Here is a 27,222-nt window from a genome sequence, read left to right on the forward strand (position 1 = left end):
CATGACCGGGAATCGAACTGGCAACCTTCGGATTACTAGCCCGATTCCCTCACCGCTCAGCCACCTGACTCCCTACAATTACAATTCATTATTTCATAATCATTTAGTTTTTATAGGCTGTATTAATCTATTAAAAATAGAGTCGGCTCTTCAGATATGCGAGCCAGCTCCCGACGTTCACCTTCAAGAGCCGGCTCTTAGAGCCGGATCGTTTGCGAACGACCCATCACTAATTCAATCTACTACAAGCTGCGGCCAACACAACAGTAGCAGCAACTCTATACACATGGGCCATGGCCGATTATTTTCTTCTTAAAAATCTTGATTTTATTTGGGGACAATGACATGGCTCGATAGCTGGCTAGTCTTGTTGTTAAACATACTGTCAAATTATAATTACTGTTTGGAGAAATATGTCAACTTTGATGCGGTCATCTCACATCCATTTGCTATTCAACTCGCTCCACAGGCTGCGGCCGTACTGTAGCCTAGTAGGTAGCCTATATGGCCGCGACTTTGTTCGTGAAAATCTTTATATTGATTTTGGGACAGTGACATGGATGGTTAGCTAGCAAATCTTCTTGTCAAACATACTGTAAAATTATATTTACTGTTTGTCAACCGTACACAATGTTATTGCCTTTTAATCTTGCTAGCATAACGTTAGCTTTCAAGCTAATAGCTCATCCAAAGGAAAGCCGGAGTTGGTTCTATGAGTTGAGCGGACTAGAAATTAAAAAAACATTAGATTTTCTTTTGCAAAACGCATGAAAACATAAATTAATGTTTGTAAAAAAAAAAAAATTGACAAGTGACCATGGTATAAGCGGGATAATGCCCTTCGAGGTGCGCGTCGGACTGTTCACGCCTCTGCATCGTCCATTATCAGGTGATATTGTACACCTCGTCGGGCATTATCCCTTACATAATGGACTCCGCGGAGGCGGAATCAATTCTGATTGGCTGTATCGTCTCCCATTACATAGTTAGAACAACTATCTAACTCGCTAGCATCTGGGAGCTTTATGAAAAAAGTTTCATCCTTTTCTAATTTTGCTAGCTAGCTTGTCGAAGAATGTCTTTGGAACAGCAGTTTTCCACATTAGATTCGGTCATGTCTGGCGGCTTGAAGTTTAAATCCCGCTGTCTTCATTCGGAAGCAGCCAATCAGAATTGACCTTCTCCAATTGATTGGTTTTGTGGCACATTTGTAACGCTGTGAGATTTTGTGTTCTTCCCATAGAGTTAATATTACTAGAGGAAGCAACTTTTGTCTTCCAAGATGGCGTCCCCATTCATTTCTATGAAAAGTGCTCGGTGGCGCAGTGAGGCAAGCGAGAGCACGAAACTGGACCGCGCCATCTTTCCACTTCCGACTCTTCCGGTCTAGCTTTAAACATTGGCTCTTTTTTTCCCTAGCTCCGAGACCTCGTGCAACTAGCTGTACACGTCATACTTTGCGACAACTAGTCGCGAGCATAGATTTATATGGTTGCGAGCGTGTGAGCTAGGCATTGCAGTGGCAGAATGGGGTACAAGTCCGATAAGAATCAGAGACATGATGCAAACTTTACGGAAATGTATGCTGTCACTGTATAGTATTCCTTTCACTTGGTTTTTAGAAATAGGCTATAGGGCTAAATAGGCTATAGGGCTATTCTAGATGGAACTCATCACATATGTTGCTTTTTTTCTTTGTGATATGAGTATGATTTCCAACGCATTGTATCGGATTAAATAAACTGTTAACATGAACACTTAGCTCCGTCGTTGTGTCCTTCATTGTCCCACAAAAGCAGTCTGGCTTGATGACATGATCAAAAAAAGAATAATGAGTGTGTTTAACAAAAGCTTCTGAAGGCAAGACTAATATTATGTAAATATATATAATTTCCTATTGTGGTTATCAGTTAAAGTATTAATCTTCGTCGTTGCTCCAGATAGACAATATATGCTCACGCTTAACATAATGTAATATTTGCCATCATGTCATGAACGTTTTTACGAAAAATCTAATCTAATTAATGAAATAATGCGAATAAACTATATTAACAACATTTCATGTATGTGTGACAACCATTTGTTAAACTTGCTACAACAGGGCAGGCAACTCAAGCCATTTCTTTCAGCTCCAGGTAAATCGGCTATCAGCCAATGTGAACTTTTGTGCTTGTGCCCTGTTAATATCTGCGAGCACATTTGCAGGCAACTTTTATTGACGTAAGCAAATACATGGTGCTAGTTTACCCATTTCGGATTGGTTTCAAACTTAGGAAAAATCATGAAAAATTATTCAATGAAAAAGCTAGTAGTATGAGCCAGGAGTTAATCGACTGACTGGAGTTAATCGAATAAAAACGACCGGAAGAGCCGGAAGTCTAACAATAAATGCAATACCACCTACATCCACCGGGGCCGTTGCTTCAAGCCGAGGGGCGAGGGGTGGGGGCTTGGTTCTTCCTAATATCTTCCTTTGCTCCTCAGGAATGTGGCACACATATAACGCCATACCCACCAGCTAAAAGTCATATAATCTCTTTTATTTAAAATATCTTTGTTCTCTCAATATTTAAAACGCAGACAACAAACATTTCGGATATCAAACTGGGGCCCATACTTTTATTTTGTTTCAAGCATTTTACAATTGCATTTGTATGTTATCGCAAAAACAATATTTATTCAAAAATGTCAAACTTTCTTTCAAACTAAAATGTAAGGAATCAGGAAGATACAGTTTAAGGTCATATAAGAGCAATTCATCATGCATGTCGGGAGTCAGGTGGCTGAGCGGTTAGGGAATCGGGCTAGTAGTCTGAAGGTTGCCGGTTTGATTCCTTGCTGTGCAAAATGAGGTTGTGTCCTTGGGCAAGGCACTTCACCCTACTTGCCGCAGGGGGAATGTCCCTGTATTTACTGTAAGTCGCTCTGGATAAGAGCGTCTGCTAAATGACTAAATGTAAATGTAATGTCTGAAAATCAAAGGAAAAATTCATTTGGAATTTTTTTAATGCAGTTTTTGTATTAACAACTTCCAACTTTCATCAGCCTCACAGTCCTCTACCTGGTTTTGGTTTCCACAGCTTTTAGAGTTCTTCTCCTTTCTGGGGGAGATGTTCATCTTCTGCTACATAGGGTTTGTCTTGTTGACGTTCCCGCGCCATGTCTTCAGTGCCCTCTTCATATGCGGGGCCTTTGTATCCTTTCTCTGAGAGGCTCACTGGAGTGTCCTCACCACCCACTGGGTAACCTATAGATCGGACACATACTCATCTATGGAACTGTCATCTTTGTTCTGTAATGCTGGGCTGAGCTGTGTGTGTTTTTGTCTTCAAGTCTCTTTCTTCTTTCATTCTTGTCCTTTACTGATCCGCTTTGCCCTGTCCTCATCCATCATATCCATTTTGTCTCTCCATTTCATCTCTCGTGTTGTCTCACACCTGCTTTATCTTGTTTCCAATTCCGTTCTTATCTACCCCATTTCATCATTCAAACGCCATTTTGTCTATGAATTAGTTTCTCTAATTGCTATCAGTGGAATAATCAGCAACTTTTTGAGGACAAATACAATACTGCACTGCCTGCCACATTGCACAGATTTCCCGTAGAAACATTCAAAAGCCTAAGCGTTGTGGTTCGATTTGAAACATTCTGCAAACGTGTTCGGCCCCTGATGATTCCCATCACAGAAGATTAAAATGCTGCAGTGCAAATGAGTTCTTCTGAGGACACCCACTGATTTTAATAGGCACTTAACTCGTGCTGTTCTAGCTTGTTCTCAGCAACCCTCTACTCATCAAAGCTCAGTTAATTTGAATCCTCTTCAAAATCAAATCACTGTCATAATGCAAACGATAGGGTCACATTGCTCCAACATCTTGAGGCGTCACAATTGGCGCATTGTTTAGTAACAGAGTTTACACACCTGCTGTGTTTATCCTCTTAGTATTTCTCAACGAACACTATAAACCCCTCCGGTCTGAACTAGGTCCGGCAAGTCATTAAATCCGCAATCAAGCGCGTCACACTGTAAGCTTACAGTAAAGGGTGTCATAACTGATTTGCTTTCCCCTTCAGCTGTTGTCATATTGGTTAGCTATTGTCACGGCCACGGTGGTACCCCTGTTAATGTTTAGTTGAGTTATTGGTTTTCCCTGCCCTGTCCTGGTCTTGTGTGTGTGTCTCTCTCTCCTGGCTCCCTGCACACCTGTGTCTCGTTCCAGTCACCCAGCGGTGATCACCCTGCCCTTTATACTGTATATGTCTGCTCCCTTTGTCGGTTCTTGTCGGTCGTTGTAGATGCTTATGTGAGTATCCCTCCCGTGTTCCTTTCTTGTTAAGTGAAGTCTGTGTCCTTGTGATGTCGCCTCCATCTCCTTTCTCGTGGGTCCACCCCCCTGTACTCACCGCGAGAGCTATGGTGTTCCAGGGAGGTTTGAGGGCGGACAGTTGGCTGAAGAAGGCCTCATCTCTGCCTCTGAGCTGGCGACCATGATAGCCTGGAGACCCTGGGGGCAGCCACATATGGCCGAACTCCAACCACTACAGCTTTTTTCTTCCTACGCAGCCATTTGCCCAGATGGTCAGCAGTTAATATTCCAGCTCTCCAGTCAGCAGGAGAGTTGACCCAGCAGATTCCTTTTCACTATTTTCTAATAGCGTCCACCGCTATTAGGTTGACTGTGAAGCCCTGCCAACAAGGCTAACATTTGGAACGAGAGAGGCTCTGTCTGTCTATGTCCATCCTCTTGGTGCTCTCACAACAAAAATGTAACTGGGTGAAAGCATTCTACCAATGCTACCGGTTCAAAGCAGACCATGCAGACAAAGTTAAGTAGGGGCTAAACTCATGCAGTTAGGGAACTAAAAGTGACTGTAAAAGAATCTTGAGATTTAATCCGGTTAATCGCTTTCTGGGTATGCAGGAGATTTTAATCACTCACCGGCAGCCTCGCTCATGACAGCGGGGAAGGGCTTTTTTTTTTTTTGGAAAAGAGGATCAGATAAAAGTGCTTAATTACCTCTATTCAAATAGCTCAGGGTCATAGAAAAATGACAGGATTTCTCCGGAAGGATATTGCTTTTGTACACCCATAGGCCGGTGTAGTTCTAATATTGACTGTTGGCTGTGAGTACGCTCTCTTCAGTAATGACCCTGTCAGTCTCAGGGTGCAGCCTCTTGTATTGCCCTGCTCAGTTATTCCTCCCTGTCTCATAAAGCCCAAATGCCTCAACGTTTCCCCTCATGAGAACCATCCAATACTACTTTATTGCCATTTGTTCGGTGAAGTGAAGTATTTACATTTAGTCATTTAAGTATTTGAAAAATTTGAAGTATTGGCTGGAGTACCCAAGAGTACCCTGTACAGATGATCTTGTGCAGACAGTAAAAAGAGTGTTGGTTAAACTCACCAGCCATCGGCTAAACTCACCAGCCAATGTTTAAACCACCAGCCCTCAAATTCACCAGCAATTGGTTACTTTTACAGCCACAGGGGAAACTCACCAGCCATCGGTTATCTCACTTGCCATCTGTTTACCGCCAGCCATCAGTTTAACCAACTGTTTTCTTACAAGACGTCAGTTAATCTCACAAGCCATCAGCTAAATCCATCAACCCTAGATGCTGGTTTGTTTGATAGTGACTGATTTTGTAACATGACAACCTCTTCCCAGGAGTTGAGTAATCAACACTAACCAGTACTTTCTCTAACAAGATGGAGTCTGTTTCACTGATGATTCCACAGGTAGCATGTGGCACTCTCCCGCATGACAATTAGCATTCTGTTTCATCTCTTGTGGAACATCAAAGTGTGTGTTGAGGGTAGAGACAGCTGGGTGAGCCTGATTGGCTCCATGCCTTGCTACCATGCTGCAGTACTGTGTTTGCATCCTAAATGGAGGATAGAGATGATTCTGTGTGTACGGTTGTGAGTGTGTATGTGTGTGTGTGGCCGCTTCAGCATCCGCTCTCGTATGTTTATGCATTTCTCCTTAAGCCGTAAACACACACAGTTCTCTGTGCTTGTGTCGCGGGCGTGCAACATCTACCCACTCGCCTTCCTGCTCAATCTGGGCCGCAGGAACAAGATTCCCCTCAACGGACAACACTTCATGATGTTCTCAGGTAGGCTATGAAAGGCTTCCAACAGATAAACATGTGGGACCTGTATAAGCACTGATCTTGTCTAGTTTGGCTCAACAACACTGTTTGTGATCGAAAAGAACAAAACGTCTAGGAACATTGAGAGCAGAGGAAGAGCTTGCTCACTGCAAGACGCTGTTCGGCTGAACTGCTTTCCCTCTAGAGCCCTGCTCCTGGCGAGCTGCAGTACTGTTCCCTCTTGTGAGGTTTTTGCTCCAACCTTACTCAGAGAAATCCACCAGCTTCAGTGTGAAACGCTCCATCTCAGATTAGGTTTGCCTTATCTAACTCGGGTTAACGGTTATAACTTCGATGCCGACTCAAATTAATGCTTTGAACGATTGTTTATTTCTCCTTCAGATTCAAATGTAGGGTGTCACCAGGAGAAGATACTGCAGCCTTGCTATAATCGTGTGGTCTTTTCCCCAAATGAAATAGGAACACGTTTACCCTCATTTATACCATGAATGCTCTTTAATTATGCGATTCTGTTTATTGCCCGCAGCTATAATTGGCGTTAGCAAAGATGCTAAGAGAATGGTTCCCCTGTGTGTGTGTGTGTATGTGTTTACCACCCAAACAACAAGAATAGCTCAGACAGACACCAGGGGCCTCATGTATAAAGGATTGCGCAGCTTTCATACCAGAAGATGGTGTACGTCAATGTATGTATAAAACTGGTCGTACGCCAGGTCCTGGGCACCTTTCCTTTATAAATCACAATCAACGTGAGATTGACCGCACGTGAACGAGCCACTGACCCCGCCTTGCCTCCTCCCATAAATGAATATGCAGATGACCTATAAATGCGCTCCTGAGGTCATTTCTTTGTCTGAATTAAAATGTCTAAACACAAAATAACAATTTCACAGACTGTGAGATCGAGGTTCTAACAATAGCAGGGGGAGGCGAGAAAATGTGTCCTGTTTGTCGGTGTGTCATCAGGCATTAGCAACATAAGAAAGTCGGCGGAGTAAACTGTCAGGCGCATGCGCCCTTCCTTCTTTTCTTTTTTTTACCTGTAGCACTTTGAGATTTAGCTAAATATTAAGTGCATTACAAATACAATTATTATTATTATTAAAGGACCGTAAATGCTGTGGGTTCGGAGAACCGGACCATGGCAGAAATTAAGAAGAAATGGTCCGTAAAACTCGAAGAAACGAGTGGTGGCGCATCGTAACAGCATGATTTCCTGAGTGAATTTGTCGTTCGTTTGACACCCTCAAATTTGACAGAAGTGGTGGCGGATTAAACAGTAGCCTTTATAGAGCTAGCATTTCCCGTTTGGGTTTTGGCATTTTGATGTGATCATCCCCATTAATGAAAAAAAATATATAAGAAAAAAAAAATGAAAATGTGATTTGAATAGTAAACGTCATAGACGTATGACAGTAAGTGGAAACTTTATTTTGTAATGTTTGGTGAGTTTCTGCACTTTTCAATTAGAATTCGCCCAGTTACAGAGCCAGACAAGACTTTGCGGACGGTCCGCACATTCTCACTTCTGCTCAAAAGTTTCCGTGACGGCCCGCACATTCTCACGTCAAGTAAATCTTTATACATCACACTGTGTGCATGAAAACCAGCGTACGCAAGCTTTTTGTGCGTACGCAACGTTTATACATGAGGCCCCAGGCCTTTCTTCAAGGTTTATTGTAATTGACCCAAAATACAATAACAAATATTGTGTCTTCATTGTACCTTATTATTATAACCCATGTTTATCTTGTCCTCCCACCATCCCAACCAACCCAGGTCTGTGTCTCGGGTTGTCTCCTGGTAGGATAGATGGAGCCCTACTCTATATTTGAGTCTGAATGGTTTTAGATGGAGGGGGGGGGGGGGGGTGATAGAATGGCCCAGGAGAGATTCAAGTTAAGTGATTTGGAGTAGTGTTCCCTGCTGGGTTCTCTGCGTGAGTGACCCACTTTCACATGTTAGTCTCTAGTTGCCTCTCATAAGATGATCATTTTGTGTTTTTGTTTTTTTTTCCCCTCTTGATTTTTCTTTATGAAAGCTTGAGCGTCCAGCATTCCTATCTGTCTCTAATGGTGTTAAAAGATTGTCCCGGGAAATGATATGGGCTTTGGGCGGTCGGCTTGACACAGTAATCTGTTGGTTGTGTCTGGGTTATTTGCTGGTTATATAAAAGTGCATACCCCGGCCCCGGCCCCTAGCCAGTTTGCAGCTCTTCTCTGCAGTGTTTGGCGTCAGAGTATCAAACTTGTTTCGTTTCCACTGCTGAGGAACATCTAAGGGTGTGGAGCCAGCGGCCTCTGTGGCCCTGAAGGATCTGCTCTGACCGTCTTTGGACTGTTGGCTGGGTGTAGAAGTGGATGTGCTCATTTCACCTGATGATGGCCGCAATCCATCTCAAACCGATACCCTGATATTTACTCCCTTATGTTTTGTCTGTGGCATGGGTCAAATGAGCTTATCAGTTTGTTCAAAGGTGAAATGGTTTGGGTTGTTGTTGGTTGCATGTTGCTTATCTGGTGGTTGTGAGACAGTCAGTACTGGCCCGTCTACTATTAAGCAGGGTTCGGATGAATACAGTCACTACAAACCCTACTGTTATCTTCCAGGTCTGAGGGGAGCAGTGGCGTTTGCCCTGGCGATGCAAGACACGTCCACCGAGGCGCGACGCACCATCCTCAGCACCACCCTGCTCCTGGTCTGCATCACCATGTTAGGACTGGGCGCGGCCACCTCGCCTATGCTACGCTGGCTTAACATCAGGTCAGTCAATGTCTCTGCTAGCGGGCCTGATGAGACTGAATCTCTGCCTCAACGGGCCTTTAGGAGTAGTTTAATCCTGACATACGTACAACACCGTCTTCTTAGAGCTGGAAAATGTTCTAAAATAATTTAATCAGTGAGGAGTTGGAGTAAAAAAAAAAAGACAATTTCAAATGAATAAAATAGTCTATCAGCAAATACATTAAAAAAAATGGAGAATAAAAAAACAAAACAAAAAATGATATCTCTTGTAGCGACAGCTGTTAAAAACACAAAATGACAAGAGCAGGGGGTGGGAATTCAGATCTAGTTCAAATCTGAATTCAACAACTCTCATGCAACACCTGTCCCCATGTCCCCAAAGGGAGCCACTTAACTGCAGCTAGTTAGTATGCATCAGCCCATGTCATTTCTCTCCCTGCAGTACATGTGTTCTCCCTCCCTAAGGCCCCCTCTCACTCTCCTGCTCATCAGGGCACTTAACTCCCACTGCCCTCCATTAGTGACTCATGGACAAAGAGCACAGGTCTTTAGGAGGTCTTTGGGTTCACGTTAGAGGTTCCTCATGCTGACAGGTTGACACACACACACTATCATGGGATCTGAGTGCATGGTCAAAACAGGTACACACATGAACAAACACACACACTCATGGGATCATCACACCGCACAAAGTGCCCTTCCGATTAGCTGAGTGGGTGTGGTCTGTAGACGACTGGATTATTGTGATTAATAAGGGCAAAATAGGCATGGAGTATGTAAGGCAGTAATTAGACACTTATATTATGAAAGTCTAATCTATGGACCAGATCACGCTGCTATAATTGACTCCTAAGGTCTTTCCATGCAGTACATGTTCTTTCTGTGCGTGTGTGCGTTTGTGTGTATGCCTTTTGGGGACAACCCACATATGGAGAAGTGTGCGCACATGTCCCTATATGTGCACAGATGTACCGTATATATGTCTCAGACTTGTGCTGAATCTTGGCCTATTTGGATTCCTCCCCAGTTGCAGCTAGTGTGTCTGTGGTGCGAGAGCTAGCTACGTCTTCTGTCCTTAAGGGAACCAGGGTTTTGTCGATGAGCTGTTTCCCACACTTCTCATTCGTAGCTTACGGGCTCTTACGCGGCCCCTCCCTCCCTCCCTCCATCTCTGCGTCTGTGGATGGTTTTAAAGGAAAGGGGCTCGGTAACAACTCTGGGAGAATACATCTCAGTGAATAATATATGACGAGAGCTTTCTTTACCTGGAGCAAATCACAGATCCGACCTGCTCTCGGAAATAGCTTCGTCAAAGGAGTACGTTCGTTCTCTTCGAAATGACACAGTGTTTTGCCTCTCTGTACTTCAGAAGGCCTTTTACCACGGGCTGCCAATGAAAGGGAACCGATTGAAATGTCTCTGAAGCCACTTTGAGAGATTTGTTCAAGAAAGCAGCCATCACAGGGGACTCATTAGTGTGTGTGAATGGAGGGTGTATTTTGTGCGTGTCTATCCGCGAGCATTTGCACGTTTGTCCTTCGTGGTGTGCGTGCGTGCTGTGTGTGCTTGCGCATGCATGTTAGCAGGCTCACGCAAAAACAATAAATGCTATTGGCTTTGATTGTCTGCATTCCCATGGGGCGAAAAGAGGAAATAGTTGCTCTATCTGCCTTATTGACTCTTCTTTCTCACCAGGCTGTGCTGCAGTTGTCTGGCTGTGGTTTGGCATTTAAACGCTTTTCTTTGTCTACAAGCCTTCTCAGCCTCTATTTTATATACTTCAACACTTGTCTAATTGATCTGTCCGATTTTGTCATGTCATGCTTTTGAATCATTCCTTATCGAAGGAAACTAAACAGATTACACATGTGTTATACCAAGGCCTCCCCTCCTTATCATAGACTAAAATCTGCCAGCATTAAAAGACGACCTTGGCTGCTCTTATTACTGTACATCAGATTTCTCTCTTTGGAAATATAGTTTTTGTCTCAGTCATGTAGTTTAGTGCACACAAAGTAGAGGGTCTACATTCCAAACAACAGGGTCCTTCCTTGGCATTCATGAGAAGGTAGGGGTAGTGTCCGGTGGCTTGACAATTTGTTTCTGTATCTAACCCTAAACCTTACTGTAACTGTTGAAGTAGTGATTCACTTTTACAACCTCAGTTGAACCATTCCAGACGGCCATATGGCTCATGTGAAGACAGATGATAGCTCGACAAGACTCAGTCGACTCATTGTAAAACGATAAACCTTTGGAATGTAATCTGTCAAAATAAAGTCAAAAATTTAATGAGATACTTGAGTTTTGGTATTTGCTTTGCACATGTGTCCCTGAATTTGAGTTCTGAGTTCCATCCCACCAGAACCCAGTTCTCTGTACACTCAACTGCTGTTTAGTGTGTTGTTCTTTTATTTGTGTACTTCTGACAAATCCTACTTTGGGATGTACAGACAAATGATGACAACTTAGAACAGAAATTCGTATCTGTAGCCAATAATTCAAGAGACTTATGAATGGAGGAGGAAAGCAGATCTATTATGGGTCGTTGATGGGTTGTTTTTGTCTCTATCTAAAGATAGCTGGGAAGAATAAAAACACAAACATACAGAAAAGATCAGCTTTGCTGTCTTAACTGTCTCTGTCTTTCACTGTTGTTGTATGTCAAGACGGAGAGAGAGGGGAAGCGGAAGGGAGGTTTATGAGGAGGGAAGATGTGGGGGGGGGGGGGGGGGTTTACAAAGAGAGTTTGAGGCTGGCAGATTGGTGGTGACAGAAAATATTGAAAGAGAGACGGGGTGGAGTGAGACCAAAAGGAGCGAGTGAGGCGGAGTGCGTTAAACGACTGCCTCCAGTGCAATGAGGCAGATGAAATGGAGAAATTCTATTTCACATAGACACGTGCGCGCACACACACACACAACCATGGGAGCTGATTTCACACATTGTACTTCAGTAAAACCTTCCCTTTCTCAGTACTTGTCATTTTCCTTACTCCGGTCTCAAGATACATAATGTCAAGATACATAACGTCCTCAACACAAGACTTTCAGCAAAACCGTAAATAATGACACAGTCACACACAGTAAGCTGTCTGGAACAGTGGAAATACAGTTTTTCCTGCTTTGTGTCTTTCTATGGTTGAAATTGGTCTTTCTCGTGATTTCTATGGTTGACATTGCTAAGCTAAATGAATACCAGGATAATCTTTTGATGCGCTTGACATTTTTCACCCATCTAAACTTTTGCCCTGTGCTTGCCACACGCTTTTCCGGAACTCTCCTGTCTCCTGCCATCAGCATGAATCCATGGTTTTTACTTACAGGCACTTCAATTCAAATAAGATTCAAACGACTGTATATCAACGTGCTGGTGGACCGTATAGTCAATTGATATGCAGACATGCATTTGTTATTCGGGAACATTCAAAGCATGAAAACAACTGAGCTTCTCTGATTGGCTCATTACCTTTCCCTTGTCCATTTGAAATACTTGTGCCAGCTCACAGCTGTTTCATCTTGGTCACACACACGTACACACACACGCCACACACCAGCACACCCTCACCCTGTAAGCACTCGCACACTCCGATAATATACAGATGCACTCTTGAGACAAGCACACGTGCACAAATATACCGTATGCACACAAGCATACCCCTGTTCCGTTTCAAATACCCATCCCACTTCACGGCGGTTCCATCTAGGTCACTCTCACACTTAGTCAAACACGCACACACACTGTCCCCTAGGGGTGTAAGCAGTGAGTGTGATAGGGGCTGAAGGTGGCAGGGGACCCCTGGGGAGATCTAAGGCGCAGTCATACAGACCGACCTGGGTGTGTGTGCTACGTGTGTGTGTGTGTGTTCATCGGTGTATGTTAGTATGAGTCTCTGTGTGTGGCCTACAGCACCACCTGCATAAAAACGCCAGCCTCAGTGTGCCAAGCTGAAGCCTTGCCATTGAATGGTGTATTGACCGATGGACGTAGGCCCTTACTGTTACAGGTCTGTCTGCGTACTGAGGGGGGATGGTAATGGATATGTTTGGAGGGAGGTTTGTACTAAATATGACACTCACAGAGAAAGAGAGCTCCACAGAGAAAGAGAGCACACAAACACACTGCTTTTTGCACTGCATTACAAAATTGTATCTTGTACATTTGTATTTTTTGTAATATTTGTATTTTTATGTTTCTATATTTTTTATTACGGCAACTTATATTTTATTTTATATTTTATTTAATTCTAACTCCACTTAGTACTGCTAGTTTATGTACCCTTAGTATAGATAGTCCACATATAAAATTTTTAGGTCCCTATATGTTTATTGTATGCACCTTCCTGCCAAAGCAAATTCCTTGTCTGTGCAAACTTTAATGGTGAATAAATCCCATTCTGATTCTGATTCTTCTGATTCTGAGCGAGGTGTGTGTGTGTGTATGTGTGTGTGGGGGGGGGGGCATTGAAAAGAAAGAGATGAGAAATTGCTAATGTATACTCATTAGTTCTTTGAAGTTCTTTGAAGCCCTCAGAAATGTGCCATGTGGTCACTGAATAAGCATGGACAGACAGAGAGAGCACGAGTGTGTATAGGTGTGTGTTTATGTGAGCAGCCATGTGTGTGGGCATGTGCAGCAGTGGGTGTGTATGTGCAAATACGCGCGTGCCTCCAGCAGCACTGTGTGTTTACACATTTGTTTGTTTGTGTTTGGGTGTGCAGGAGCATGTGTGTTTGCGGGTGCAGGTCAGTGTTGGCCTTCTCCATGCCCTCCCCTGTTGTAACAGCTGGACCCTAGCTAATGGCGGCACTGTTTGTTTGCACATCTTGAGTAGACAGATGGGCCGACGGCAGACTCGGGCCCTCATGTCACTCTCCTTCCCTTCACGGCCCACTGACCCAGCCTGCGCTCTCTCTCTCTCTCTCTCTCTCTCTCTCTCTCTCTGTCTGCACTTAAGTCACATATCCAATTGTGGCACCAACTCTCTGAACATGCTGTAGAGGTCTTAATAGACCTGTTGAATCTCGCAGATGTGTTTCCTCAGAGCCGGTAGAAACAGGCAATGCTTAGTACCGCTCCTCTCTTTCACCAACCGTCTCTGGAGGAGGGGATCCCTCACTGAATTGCTCCTCCGAAGGTTTCTTCCATCTTTTCTCCTACAGTGAGTTCTTCTGGGATTTTTTCCTTGCCTTTCTTGAGGGTTTAGGTTGGTTGAGGGGCAGTTATATGGGCGTATGTGAAGCACTCTGTGACATGCTTGCATGTAAAAAGGGCTATACAAATACATTTAGATTTGATTTGAGTACGCCTGGAGATTATTGAACACTACTGAGCCACTTTGTATGCCGGGTCATGGTTATCACTGTGTTTATGTGGGCAACCCTCTCTCTCACACACACACACACACACATACTCACACACACGCTCACACGAGCACACATGAACACACACACACTGCTCTCACCTCTTCTGAAGGTCCTATATTGATGCATTGCAGAATGAAGGACAGAGGAATGTCAGAGATGAATAAACCGACACATTCAGAAACATACTCACACACACCCCTTCTATACCTACCGACATGATTGAGTGGAATACATCTGTAGACTAACCTCAAGATGGATGGCACCAGTAGTCGCTTCTCTAATATCTGATAAAGAGATGGAGGGAAAGAGAGAGCGAGAGAAGCATGTTCAAACTTTGGCCTCTCTACCTCTGTGATTTATGCTTTATTCTGCACAGATGTAGCGGATGCCGTCTCATAAAGAAAGGAATGACAAATCTAAGAAATTGGATATTAGAAAAAGCAATTACGATTGCTCCCGGCCTTGGGACCATTCACAAGTATAAGAAAGCTCTTCTCTCTTTCATGAGGGGACATAACACAGTGACTTAAAGAAAATTTTCCAGAGCCATTTTTGATCTGCGATATCTCCCAATTGCGTGTGTGAAAAGATTGCAGGCAAACTTTGAATACTTGCCAGATTTTGTAATCATACCAATCAGATTGAAGGGTGCAGATATAAGTCTTGTCTTCTTTGAATAGTCACCCAGGGTCTTAGGTTTAAAAAAGTATCTGTGTGATCCATATTCTGGTATTTGATCCGTAATTGGAATTTGTGGTCATTTATTATTCATGCAGCCTTGTGATCCAGTCACAGATCCTTGCTGTAGTTCTCCTATGGGGACTCAAACAAACTTGATTTCTGAATATTTTTTTTTTCACTCTTCCTCTCCGTGACCTTCCTCTTTTATTGCCTGCCTCCAACAGTATAGGCTCCCTCATTCTCTCTCTCTCTCTCTCTCTCTCTCTCTCTCTCTCTCTCTCTCTCTCTCTCTCTCTCTCTCTCTTTCTCTCTCTGTCTCTCCCTCTGTAAGGCAGAGTTCTATGTAGCCGACAAGAAGAGTGTCCGTCAGGTCAAGAGGTCATGCAGCGAGGCCCCACTGAGAGCGAATATAGACATAGGAAGGCACTTGAGCCCAAACTCTAAGAGGGGAAAACATGTGCAAATAAGGGACTTACATGTAATTTACGACTTGCACAACTGTTGTATGTTATAATGTATCAGTGCACTGACCACCAGACCTGTTAAGGAAGCGATTCTGTGCATTCTATGTTTAACATGTACAGATACTGTATTCAAAGCACAGTGAGAGACAAGAGTCTTCCCTCATGCCATCAGTTTGTCTTGAACTGATTGTTTGATCCAGGCAGCTCGTGACTAATAAACCAAAGTCAACTCCTTTGTCGTGACTCTTTCCGGCCTGCCTTCTCCAGATTGTCCATTCTCTCTCTCTCTCTCTCTCTCTCTCTCTCTCTCTCTCTCTCTCTCTCTCTCTCTCTCTCTCTCTCTCTCTCTCTCTCTCTCTCTCACGTCCTTCTCTGTGATTATCTCTGCTCTCGACTCTTACATCCGAATGGAGTTCTCCGTCCTCATCGCATCCGTGCGCCGAGTGCTGTCCGTCTGGAAGACAATAGGTTGGTCTTCGCAGCGGCGAGGCCTGGCAGGAGCCTGGGCGAGCCTGACACCTCCCTGAGGGACGTCCTTCCTGAGGGAGTTGCGTCTCAGTCGCGCAGCAGAGTTGGGGGCCAACGCTGTTCCATCCGTCCAGATCGAGAAGGGAAATGACTCATTTGATACAGTGAAATATTTATCAAACACAGTCCGTTACGAGTTGTAACACATTAGAAGCCTCATAAATATGTCAAATCTAGAAGTTGACTGAGGCACACATGTAGAGTTGCTTTTGATGCAACCCAGTTCAAACCCAATCTCGGACATGACCCTCAACCGTCATATTCCACTTTTGTCTTTGTCTCTGAGGATCCAAACGTCCACAGGCTCCCGGCCAGGCGCCGGATCAGGCGACTGTTTGAGCTTGTATCCATCACAACCACTTCACGTTTACAAGCGGGAGGGGGACGACGACAAAATGAGACCGAACTTCCTGTGCGGGGTGTAAACAAACTGATTCATTAAGTGGAAACTGGTCTAATTGGATGTTTGGGCCCTTAGAAGACATAGAGAGAGAAACAAGAGAAGCAAAGAAGGAGTGTGTGTGTGTGCATGGGGGGTTATGCTGATTAGACGTGTGATGTCATCTCTGCCGATATCAGTTGCTACAACTCCTCTCGTTCTCTCCATTGCTATCTCGTTCCCTTACTCTCTCTCTCTTTCTCTGTAGCTCTGTATCCTCTCTATCTCTTTCTCTCCGTGCACGGTACCCAACACGATGATTTGCTATCATCGCTGCTCTAGGTTGCATGTGTGGGATTGTGTGGATCTTTGTGTCTGTGTGTCAAAGAGAGTAAGCGAGTTAATGATTGCAGCTCCTTGGATGTTTGTGTTTGTCTGTCAGTGTCATTTCCTCGTCCTCTCTCTCTCTCTGGCTTTTTTTTCTCTCTTTACGGCTGTCTTTCTCACTCTCTCTCTTTATCTCTCTCTAGCACAATTTGCTTGGTTTAGTGAATTGATAGCTGGATCACTGTGTAAAAGCCAAATTGATTCCTGTGTTAAGTGTGTGGGCCTGGGCGTGCTTGTGTGTGTGTGTTTATAAGATGGGCATTGACTTATAGGAGGGTCTCTGAGATTCAAGTCCTCTATGCTGCCATAAAGGCCCAGAGGCAAAAGCCTAATGGATGTGATGTCAATACTGAGAGAGAGAGAGAGAGAGAGAGAGAGAGAGAGAGAGAGAGAGAGAGAGAGAGAGAGAGAGAGAGAGAGAGAGCCCATTAAAAGAGCAATGGTGCGATCAAAGACCGCCTACACAATTACATGGGACATGGCTGATAGTACCTGGCTTTTGTTTGTTTGGGTCCACAGGCACGTGTTGCTTTGTTTGCGTCCCTCCATTTATGTAACGCTTATTAACATGCATGTTTGTGAACAGGCGTATTGACGGACGTCCACGCATATGGGAATTGTACATTAGCATTTCTGTGTACAATATGTGTGCGTCTGAGTGAGATAGATTGTGTTGTGCTCCAACCCACATTTCCATGCACTGGAGAGGGATAGGGAGTTGAGAGAGAAAGTGAGAGAAAGAGATAAATAGAGAGAGAGAGAGAGAGAAAAAGAGCGAGCGAGAGAGGATGAGGTAGCTGAGAGAGAGAACAGAGGAACAGAGTTGAGAAAAAGAGTGGCAGAAGGTGAGCGAGTTGATAGAAAGAGAGGGGGGTGAGGCAGTTGAGAGAAGGTGAGAGAAAGAGAGAGAGCAACATCACGTGCTTCCTGTGTCTCTGGCAGGTGTCTGTAGGCTGCAAGAGGATCCACATGAGTATGAATTATAAAACAGACATGGAGCGATGCTGCGATGTTTTGGATTGGCACACAGCAAACACACACACACACACACACATACACACAGATTCCCACTGTGGAGGGGAAATGATGCTGCAAGACTACAGCGAACTCTAGAGTGAAAATTGTAAATGGAGTACTGTCTTCAACACTGCAGAAAGAGATAGCTCTGTGTGTGTGTGTGTGTGTGTGCCTTATGTATTAGATGGAAAAGGGGGGTGAGGGGCAGAAAGAGAGGAGGAGATATTTAGGATGAAACATTGATCCTAAAAGGTCTGGGATACCTTTACACCCATAATTGTGTGTGTGTTTGTGCGCGTGTCTGGGGTGTATACAGCATACGTGCGTCTGTGTGTGTGAGGCATACTGGAGTGATGATTCAGGTTGCACTGTATGGGTGGTGTGCAAGCGGCTCTGTACTCTTGACAGGAGGGGAAAGGAGAGGGGAGAGCAATGAATACACAACGAGAGGTGGAGAGATCAGAGGAGATGAGTTAGGAAAGGAGAGGACGAGAAGGGAAGGGAGAGGGAGTGTAGGACGGAGAGGAGAGCAAGTAGAGCGAGGTACGGGGGAGAAAGAGGGCGAGCAGATGAAAGGAGGGGAGAGTGAGGTAAATGGAAGAGATGAGGGCAGGAAAGGAGGGAGGAGAAATGAAAGGAGCGGAAAGCTCCGAGTTATTCTCCCCCTACCCAGCACCTTAACTGCTGCAGTCGCGGTCCAGTTCGCCCCTCGATCACTCTCAGTGGGCACTCATATTTATAGAGCTTTTATTTTTAGCCCATCGTAATTGCACCACACTCCTCTCTCTTTGAAGAGTTAAGTAAGTAGGGGATGTGACAACGGGGAGCAAATTGTGAGAAAGAGAGAAACATACCACATGAAAAGAGAAGCATTTGTATCAATCCTACGAGAAAGGGTAGAAGTTCACTGTGTAATTGTTTTGCAGCATGAAAGCAATTGTTTGAGCATGCACCTTTCAAGAGCCCGTAATTGATTAGACTAGGCAATCTCTCTCTAATAGTTTCTCACGCTCTCTTTTTACTTTTCCCTTTCTTTCAATCCCTTCCTCCATTCCTCTCCATGGGAAAAAGGGATGTATGTAACATTCAGCCCAGGATTGAAACTCCTTCACTGTCTCTTTGATCGGGGTGGCTGATGCAGCTTTGTGAAACCCAAGCTCTATCAGGTGGTTCTAGTTTGGTCGGTCCCTCTCTGCTTGTTCACAGGCAGGAAATAGTTAGCATATGAGCTGTACACTGCAGCAACGAGAAAGAGAGAGGGAGAAAGAGAGAGAGGCCTGTAAGGTTTAGAGTTTATAGGCAGATGTACAATATCTTGTACAGTATATTGGCAGACAGAGAAGCAGAGGCAGAGAAGACATAGCTTCTGAATGCCTGAATGTTCTATAATGGAAAGAAGTGGGGAGAGAGAGAGAGAGAGAGAGAGAGAGAGAGAGAGAGAGAGAGAGAGAAAGAGAAAGGGAAAGAGAGTGAGGGAGAAAGAGAGAGGGAGAGAGGTAAGAAGGACGGCGAGAGGAGGTGGGGTTTGGAGGCAATAGAGGGTTAGCCATTTCCATCTCTTGCCTTGAGCTTTTGAGCGTCCCTACTGCAGAAATTAAACCTCTAAATTAATTCTATGGTGATGAAAGGCTGTGAGGTGAGGCCAGAAAAAATACAGTTTTTTGTAGGAGCGTATATGCTCACAGGATGAGAAATGAACTTCCCGTTCTGCCAAAACATCTCATATTGAAACATCTATTCCACCCATATGCATGGTTTTCAATCATTATTAATTCATGACTACAGTTATTCATAGGTTTAGAAAGTGTTGTATTGGTTGGCCAGTTTATTGAAAGAATGTTCCATACCGGCTTGTTTGTGTCGAAGGGAAGTTGTTACTGTGTGTGTGTGTCTGTTCTATAAACCAGAATCTGATTATAATGACCCTCCAGACACAACGAAACATTATGTAAAAAGAATAGACCTGGCAGGCCTTGAGTTGGCCATCTGTTCCTGTGTCTATGGTCAGACTGAATTAGGCCTTCTCACAAACCCATGTGCACACACCCACTCACACACAAAGGTCTTGCCGGCTGTCTGGTCTGCCGTGTCTTATGTCGGGCTGTTCTGTTCAGAGGGTCTGGGGTTTGAAGGAAAGAGTGTGTGTGGGTGTGGATGTTGCTTTGTTATGCCTCTATCTGTGTGATGATTAAGTCTGCAGAAGTAGCGAGAGAGAGAGAGAGAGCAAGAGAGAGAGCAAGAGAGAGAGAGAGAGAGAGAGAGAGAGAGAGAGAGAGAGAGAGAGAGAGAGAGAGAGAGAAAGAGAGAGAGAGAGAAAGAGAAAGAGAGAAAGAGAGCAATAACCCACCAGTCACATTCTTCTTCTTCCTATACTCTCCAGTTGGTAATGAATGGCTAAACTAGGCTTGGTTCTTATTATCCTTTGCAGGTACGTACTTCAGGCTGCCATTAGATCAGAAGGGTTACAATGAGAAAAAAGAGAGAGTGTGTGTGTGTGTGGGGGGGGGGGGGGGGGGGTAGGGGATGGGGTCATTGATTCATATCCTCCAGCACCATAAAAAGAAGCTGCATTAAAAATCAAGCCTTTTAAATAATTCACAGACCGCCTTCAAATTTTCATCAGGCCTATGTATAGAGAACATTCTCTCCTGCTGTACAAGAGGGCAGTGAACGAGGTGTGTTTGATAGAGATGGATGGCGTGCGTCTGCGTGTGTGTGTACAGGTGTGTGTGTGTTGGTTGCCAATGAACAGGATGAAAGTTGGTAAACACTGGTGTGTAACATCACCTCTATCACTTTCCTATAGAATTACAAGACGCATAATTTGGAAGACTAGCTCTATACTACTGGACCTCTGCCATTAAGTCCTTTGCTTGTTGGCTTGATTCCTCAATATCTCTCTCTATAACTGGTTAGAAATAGAACAGGGATATTGTCATGGCTACTCCATCAGTGCTGTACTCCTAGCTGCCTCTCCAATAGATACATCAATCTACAATTATAATCTTATCATACAGTACGCAACACGTATATGGAAACAAATCCTCTCGCTCTACTAAACACAAAATATCCCACATTCACCCCATTCAATTAGATTTAAACTTATGCACGTGTAGTGTTTCAGGAATTCAGTGTCAAAGATCTACAAAGGAAATTAACTGTCCCAAACAGCAACTTTTCTAAGATATTTACTAATTTGAGATTAAACATGGACATTTTTCATAGGATTTAAAATTGAAAGACAATCAACAATAGACAATTGTCTGAAAATGTCACCATATCAAGACATCTTTGTCTCCAATCTACACTACATATATTTACTAAAAAGTCTCTAACACATACAAATGCTCCAATCATGCCAGACATTGTCTTACCATTTTAAATACAACATAAACTATTTTATTCGAAGGTGAAAATGCACAGCATATGTCCTCCTAACCCATCTTTACGTTATATAGCACATATCCTAATGAACTTGTGTGATAACTGTCATTATTAAGAGGCAACTCTTTTTTTATAGCTTTGTACCGTACCCCAATCTGCTAACGTCTGCTAACGTACATCCTTTTGGACTGATACCTTCAACAACATCTCAGGAGTGATTAATACTCCGACAGAACCAGAACTTTTACTGATTATTCTTGGTGTATCTGAACATCAAGAAAACTCACCACAGCCAAACAAGTTCTCTCTTACTGCCTCATCACAGCAAAAAACAACAACTACTTATGTCACGGAAAGATACATGCTCCTACCTTCATAATGTGGTTTGGTGATTGAACCTGTATATTTGTAAGGATATAGTGCCTTAAAGGGCAAATTCCCCCCAAATAATTATATTTGGCAACCCCTCATTTCACACCTTGCACATCTAAGTTGTAACCTGTAATTATACACAATTTTATCTTCAATACAATGATATTTTATAGCATCTGCTTTATGTCTGTGAAACGATGTAAATATAAATAATTGTATATAAATGGACATTAGCATTGACGCAGCAATATACTATATATAACTTTATTTGCAGACTCAAGGTCCAGATAGAAAAAGTACACACAACATATTACAAGAGGGGTACACACAAACACACAAACATAAATACATACAGACATACTGACTACCACATATTACATAACATAAAGGGAACGTACAAAACATACATACGTACTTACATACATACATACAAACATACATATAGCTATGCACAATAATTAAAACAGGTACAGATGCGTGTTCCAGTGTTTCCAGAGTTGGGAGGTATATCTTGTATCACTAAGTGCAGGGTTGGTTAAGGCGGTTAAAATTGTATTCTTTGACTCTGTTAATCAGAACATTTACATTTAGTCTTTTTTTTTTTGCATGAATGAGCATTTTTTTTTTTACATGAATCTGAACATAAAATTCCTCAGCACAGCATGGAAGGTGGGAACAATACTCGTCACAAACAAAAGGCTAGCACTGGTCCATCTTGGACACACCAACATGATTCTAACTGCATCATTGTATGCCACTTTTATCTTATTTATCTTTGCTTTACTGTAGCTGCACCATAGGTGAGCTGTATACAGTGGAGTACAGTATGCTCTAAAAAGACATGTTTTAACTTCTTCAGTACACATATGAAATTTGCGTGCCAGCATCATGGCTTGTCCATATAATTTAAAGCACTGGCGCTGTATGTCATCATCGTCACACAAATCATCCCTGATGATGTGGCCCAGGTATTTTGCTTTAGCAACTACATTCAGCTCTTGCCCTGACAGGTAAAAAGAGGGAAAGCATAACTTCCTGTCCTCTTTAGTTCTAGCAATCATTACAACACTCGTTTTTACATTTAGTCATTTATTAGACACTCTTATCCAGAGCGACTTACAGTAAGTACAGGGACATTCTCCCAGAGGCAAGTAAAGGTGAAGTGCCTTGCCCAAGGACACAACTTCATTGGGTACGGCCGGGAATCGAACCAACAACCTTCTGATTAATAGCCCGAATCCCTAACCCCCCTACGTTTTACATTGAATTTGATGTCATACTGTAGTCCATAGTTCGAGCAGACTCTAAGCAGTAGCTGTAGGCCAGCACTATATGGAGACATAACATCTAAATCATCTGCATACATCAGATGATTATTACATCTATCCCCCACTATACAGACAGTTTTACACACTTCTAATGTCTTAGAAAGATCATCCATGTACAATTGAAAAAAAACAGGTGACAATACTATATGTACAAGGTCCTTTGGCTCAATTAAAATACTTTTAAAAAGGGAAAATGTATATAGGCTGGCAGCTAAGCTACACTAATTAGCTAACAGGCAGTAAGCATTCATAAGAGACCACAAGGTTACGCTTCTCACTCCCTGAGGACGTCCATTGTTCATGTACTTTTTCATGCTCCTGCCTTGGCTAATGGATAGACAGATTGCATTACCATTATGCAGGCTATTATGTCTTTCGTAGTCAAATAGTTTTGCGGTCATTAACAGACATTAAACAGCTTGGGTTTTAGAGCAATTGAGAGAGGATTTAATAACTTACTACGATCACTGTTGATGCATTGTGTTCCTATCACCATCACTGCCACCACAATCTCACTACGATAAGACTCGTTATCCATTTTTTTCAAATCTCAGAGAATGTTTTGCAAACGCCTGGTTTTCACGCTAGATTTCAAGGTGGCGTCAAGCCAAAATGTGAGAGTACACTGAAGAGATGTGCAGTCATATCCATCTTCACTAACTAGACAACCCCGCCTCTATCTTAGTGAATGTTAACTAAACAATCAGTACAAAACAAACTCAAAAAAGCAAACAGTGTAAAATACAGTAAATTAGTCTTGCTGACACGTCTAGGTGCAATGTCAAGGCAGAACAGTATGGCTGGTGTTGGTTCCCTCAGCCCAGAGCAGTACACAGAAGCCAGCTCAGCAAGCCTACCTAAATTTAGACTCCCCCATTTCCTGCTGGGAGCTGCAGGTGAGCAGGGAAAAGGAAAAGGAAATGAATTCTGTGTATCAATAGTGAGTTTGGTCTTAGCAGCATGATCGTCTCGTTGCTCTCCACAGGGGGTGCTGCACAAATACCCCCCCCCCCACCCCCTATCCCTGGTGAACTAACGGTTTTATAGAAAGAGAGAGGGCATTGCAATTTCTGGCACAGGAATAAAGTACACATGTTGTACATCTTACTTTTCTAGTGATACCAACCAGGGGCGTCGGTAGACCCTTTTTACTGGGGCACTTGCCCCAGTAAAAAGTTTAGTTGTTTTAACAATTTACTTCATTAGTCAGTGCATTAATTTTGATTGATAATCCCTGAACAAATCAACACAGTATCCCACTCAACGCTTGTAAAAGTGTTTAACTAAAACACAAACCTGCATGCATGCAGAATTCCATGTCAGCGCGTGTTCTGAGCTAGCCAAATAACCAGGCGCGTCGCACCCGTGGGGGATGTGGCTGTTTTAACACCCACACTTTTCCCGGTGAGAGGGTTCAACACCCACACTTTTTCTGCAGATTTTCTACAGTTTTGCACAAACGCCTTGCGTCGAACTGCCGCCGTAGCTACGTCGTAGGCTGTGTGTAGCGATTATATTGCCTGAGTGAACAGAACTGCGTCCATAGCAACGCTCTGTTTTTCATGGCAACGGTGTGTTATACTTCGCAGCGGTCTTAACAGACCGCATTCTACACTGGAATTCAACCAATAGTCCAGTACTTTTAAGAAATGTAATGCAAGTATCTTTAGTGTTTGCCGTACACGTGTTATCACCGTTAATGTGTTACATCAATGTAAAGCTTAACTCTTTAATACTGGTATAAATTGCTATCGTAATAGGTAGATACAACCTGAGCTAACGTTAGCTAACTGAACCTATCATTTAACATTAGGCTGTTAGCTAGCTAGCTAGGTTGTCTTTTGCCATTTGTGTTCGTAAAGTTTAATGTCCGGTGGCATTTTCATCTCTTTTTATATGCCGTTACTGTAGCTATATGCGTAACGTTAGCAGATATTTAGAAAATGGTGTCTTTATCAGTTGTAACTACAGGATGGAAGGTACTGTAACTGCACCTTTTTAACTTCACAAGCAACGTCTTTTTGTCACGCAGTATCAAGATGCGGAAAAGAAAGAGGCAGGAGAATATTGACACTTCTTCAAGAGAAATCCTGTAAGTGAAGTTGAAAGCTGAACGTTGAACATTTTTGACATTAAACAACAGTAGTATCTAATTTCCATTAGATATTGTTTGCATTTACTTCATGATATTACTTTTCAATATTCACTGAGGTTTGCTAGTGCCACAGCTGTAACTGTTTGGCCCTATTCCTTTACCACTGCCTTTTATATCTTGTATGTTATACATGTTGTACACCTCTGTCATTGTATCCATCGTTTCTATTGTTAATAAACAAATCACATCCATCCCCTTCACTTTTGAAAAGCTTGCTACACCCCAAAATCCCTGAGAAAATGTCACGTCTGTGCTGAACTACGCTCCGGCCACGCCCCCTGTTCAACGGTGCACACACGGTGACCAATATCTCCAATATTGGTTGGAGACAGGGCCGGAGTGGGGCCACTTTTCAACCCGGGAGTTTCAGGCCCAAGACCGGCCGTTTTTTTTGTATAGCAAACAGGGCTGGATGCAGCCTGCTTTGACTGGGGGTGCAGTGAACTTTTCTGGAGGTTATCATGATTACAGAAAGGGATCGTATTATTTTTTATATTGATACAATTTTTGAGACTTCTTAACGATCCGAGTGTTAATCAGGCACGGAGTCAGACGTTTAGCCAGAACATTAGGAGCTTTGCCCCAACCTAGGACGTATGGGTTTGATGTAATGCAAGATAGGGACTTCTACAGTTAATGCGAGCGCGCACAGCGCGCAAGCTAATTTTTTTGGCCATTATTTGACCGCAAAATAGTTTTTTGAGCTTTATGTAAAAAAACATACGTTTTTCAATTGGGAAAACCTTGTCTAGCGATGCCATCACTCCGGCCCTGCTCCCATCCGTAAGATGCCTCGAATTTGCCCATTTTCATCTGATAACCCTGGTTTGCAGAGGTACACACTCAGTCATTTCAATGAGGGGAAAGGCGGATATCACACGCACCATAACACCAACAGCAGAACGGTTATCCAAATAACAAAGAAGTGTACAACACTCACGTTACAGCATGTGTATTCATTTAGTCATTTAGCAGACACTCTTATCCAGAGCGACTTACAGTATTCACACACATACTTGATGCTATCTACCTTTCCATTAGCGACAGTAACTCAGCTGTTACCTGCAGAGCTAATGTTACAGCCACATTCTAAGGGTAGCAAGCTAGGTAACCATATACAGTAAAGCTACAAAATGATATAGCGTTAGTTAACTTACTTGTCCGAGGTTAGTAGCTGGACGAAGGAGAGTTAGTACTGATCCAGAATTTAATTTCAGCAAGGCCAGTTTTGTATTAGCTCAAATTGAAGAAACAGTCGTGGCTGAAGTGTTTGGCGCAGACATACAAAACAAATGCGCCTACAACAGAAGTTGTGTAGGCGCATTTCCAGAGAAAATAAAATTAAGACACTGGGTCTTCAGAGGCTCGGATGAAGGAACTGTAAAAAGATTTTTGTTTTCCTTTGTACATCCAAACTGAGCAAATGTAATGCTTTGTTCGTTTGCAAGCCATGATGTCTCTCGAGGATAAAGTTGTAGCTCAGTTTCTTATGGGCGGGCCAGATTCTCTGGGCGGGCAAAGCAGAGAGAGGGGAGGTAACCTTCCTCCTTGTGACGTCACACAGAGGAGATTTTCAAACAGAGCAATTGAGCCTTAATTTTCTCAAAGGCGGAGAAGAACACCCAGGGCTTGGTTTACACCTATCGAGAATTCTAGCCACTGGGGGACCAAAGGCAGGCTAGGGGAACTCATATTAATGTTAAATAACCTCCTAAAGTGAAGTTTTCATGTCATGTCACCTTTAAGAGAAGATAGACTAAAGTGACAAATGTAAAAAAAAAAAAATCTTCGACCGGCCCAAAAGTGAAGCGGCCCACCGGGACTCTCCCGATTCTCCTGATTCTCCACCCCGGCCCTGGTTGGAGATATAGAAGGGGGCGCAAAAAAAACAGCCCAGACTGGGTGCATTTTTTTGCGCCCCCCTCTGAGTGGCGCCCTAGGCGACCGCCTATACCATAGACATACCGCCTTTAGGAAAGACCGCCCCTGAATACCCCCCAGGTGTCGAACTCGGCACACAAGTCAGTATTGAGGTAGGCTAATAAAACATTACAAAACTAAAGATAGTTTCTAAATGATAGGCCTGCCGATCATCTTATTTTGACTAAAACATAAAAACAATATTACATGAAGCTCAAAAAAACAGTATTTGCGCTCAAATGAATGCGAAAAGAATTTGCGCGCTTGCATTAGCTATTGATGTCCCTGCCAAAGCTGATATCAAACTTGCGTCCCTGAACTGTTGTAAACTGTTAAGCAAGGGGACTTTCTATAGCCTAGCAGTGCATTGTGCGC

General features: G+C 43.3%; 1 protein-coding gene across 1 annotated transcript in view; it reads left to right on the forward strand.

The window, feature by feature from the left end:
- Nucleotides 1–27,222, forward strand: part of LOC136957345 (sodium/hydrogen exchanger 9-like) — a 72,361-nt gene that overhangs the window by 25,747 nt on the left and 19,392 nt on the right. The window contains exons 10-12 of the mRNA XM_067251222.1: nt 3,081–3,194; nt 6,013–6,124; nt 8,731–8,884. Coding sequence (XP_067107323.1) covers nt 3,081–3,194; nt 6,013–6,124; nt 8,731–8,884 — 380 coding nt within the window. The remainder of the gene's footprint in view (nt 1–3,080; nt 3,195–6,012; nt 6,125–8,730; nt 8,885–27,222) is intronic.

This window comes from Osmerus mordax, chromosome 15, assembly GCF_038355195.1.
Source record: "Osmerus mordax isolate fOsmMor3 chromosome 15, fOsmMor3.pri, whole genome shotgun sequence".
Taxonomy (NCBI): Eukaryota; Metazoa; Chordata; class Actinopteri; order Osmeriformes; family Osmeridae; genus Osmerus; species Osmerus mordax.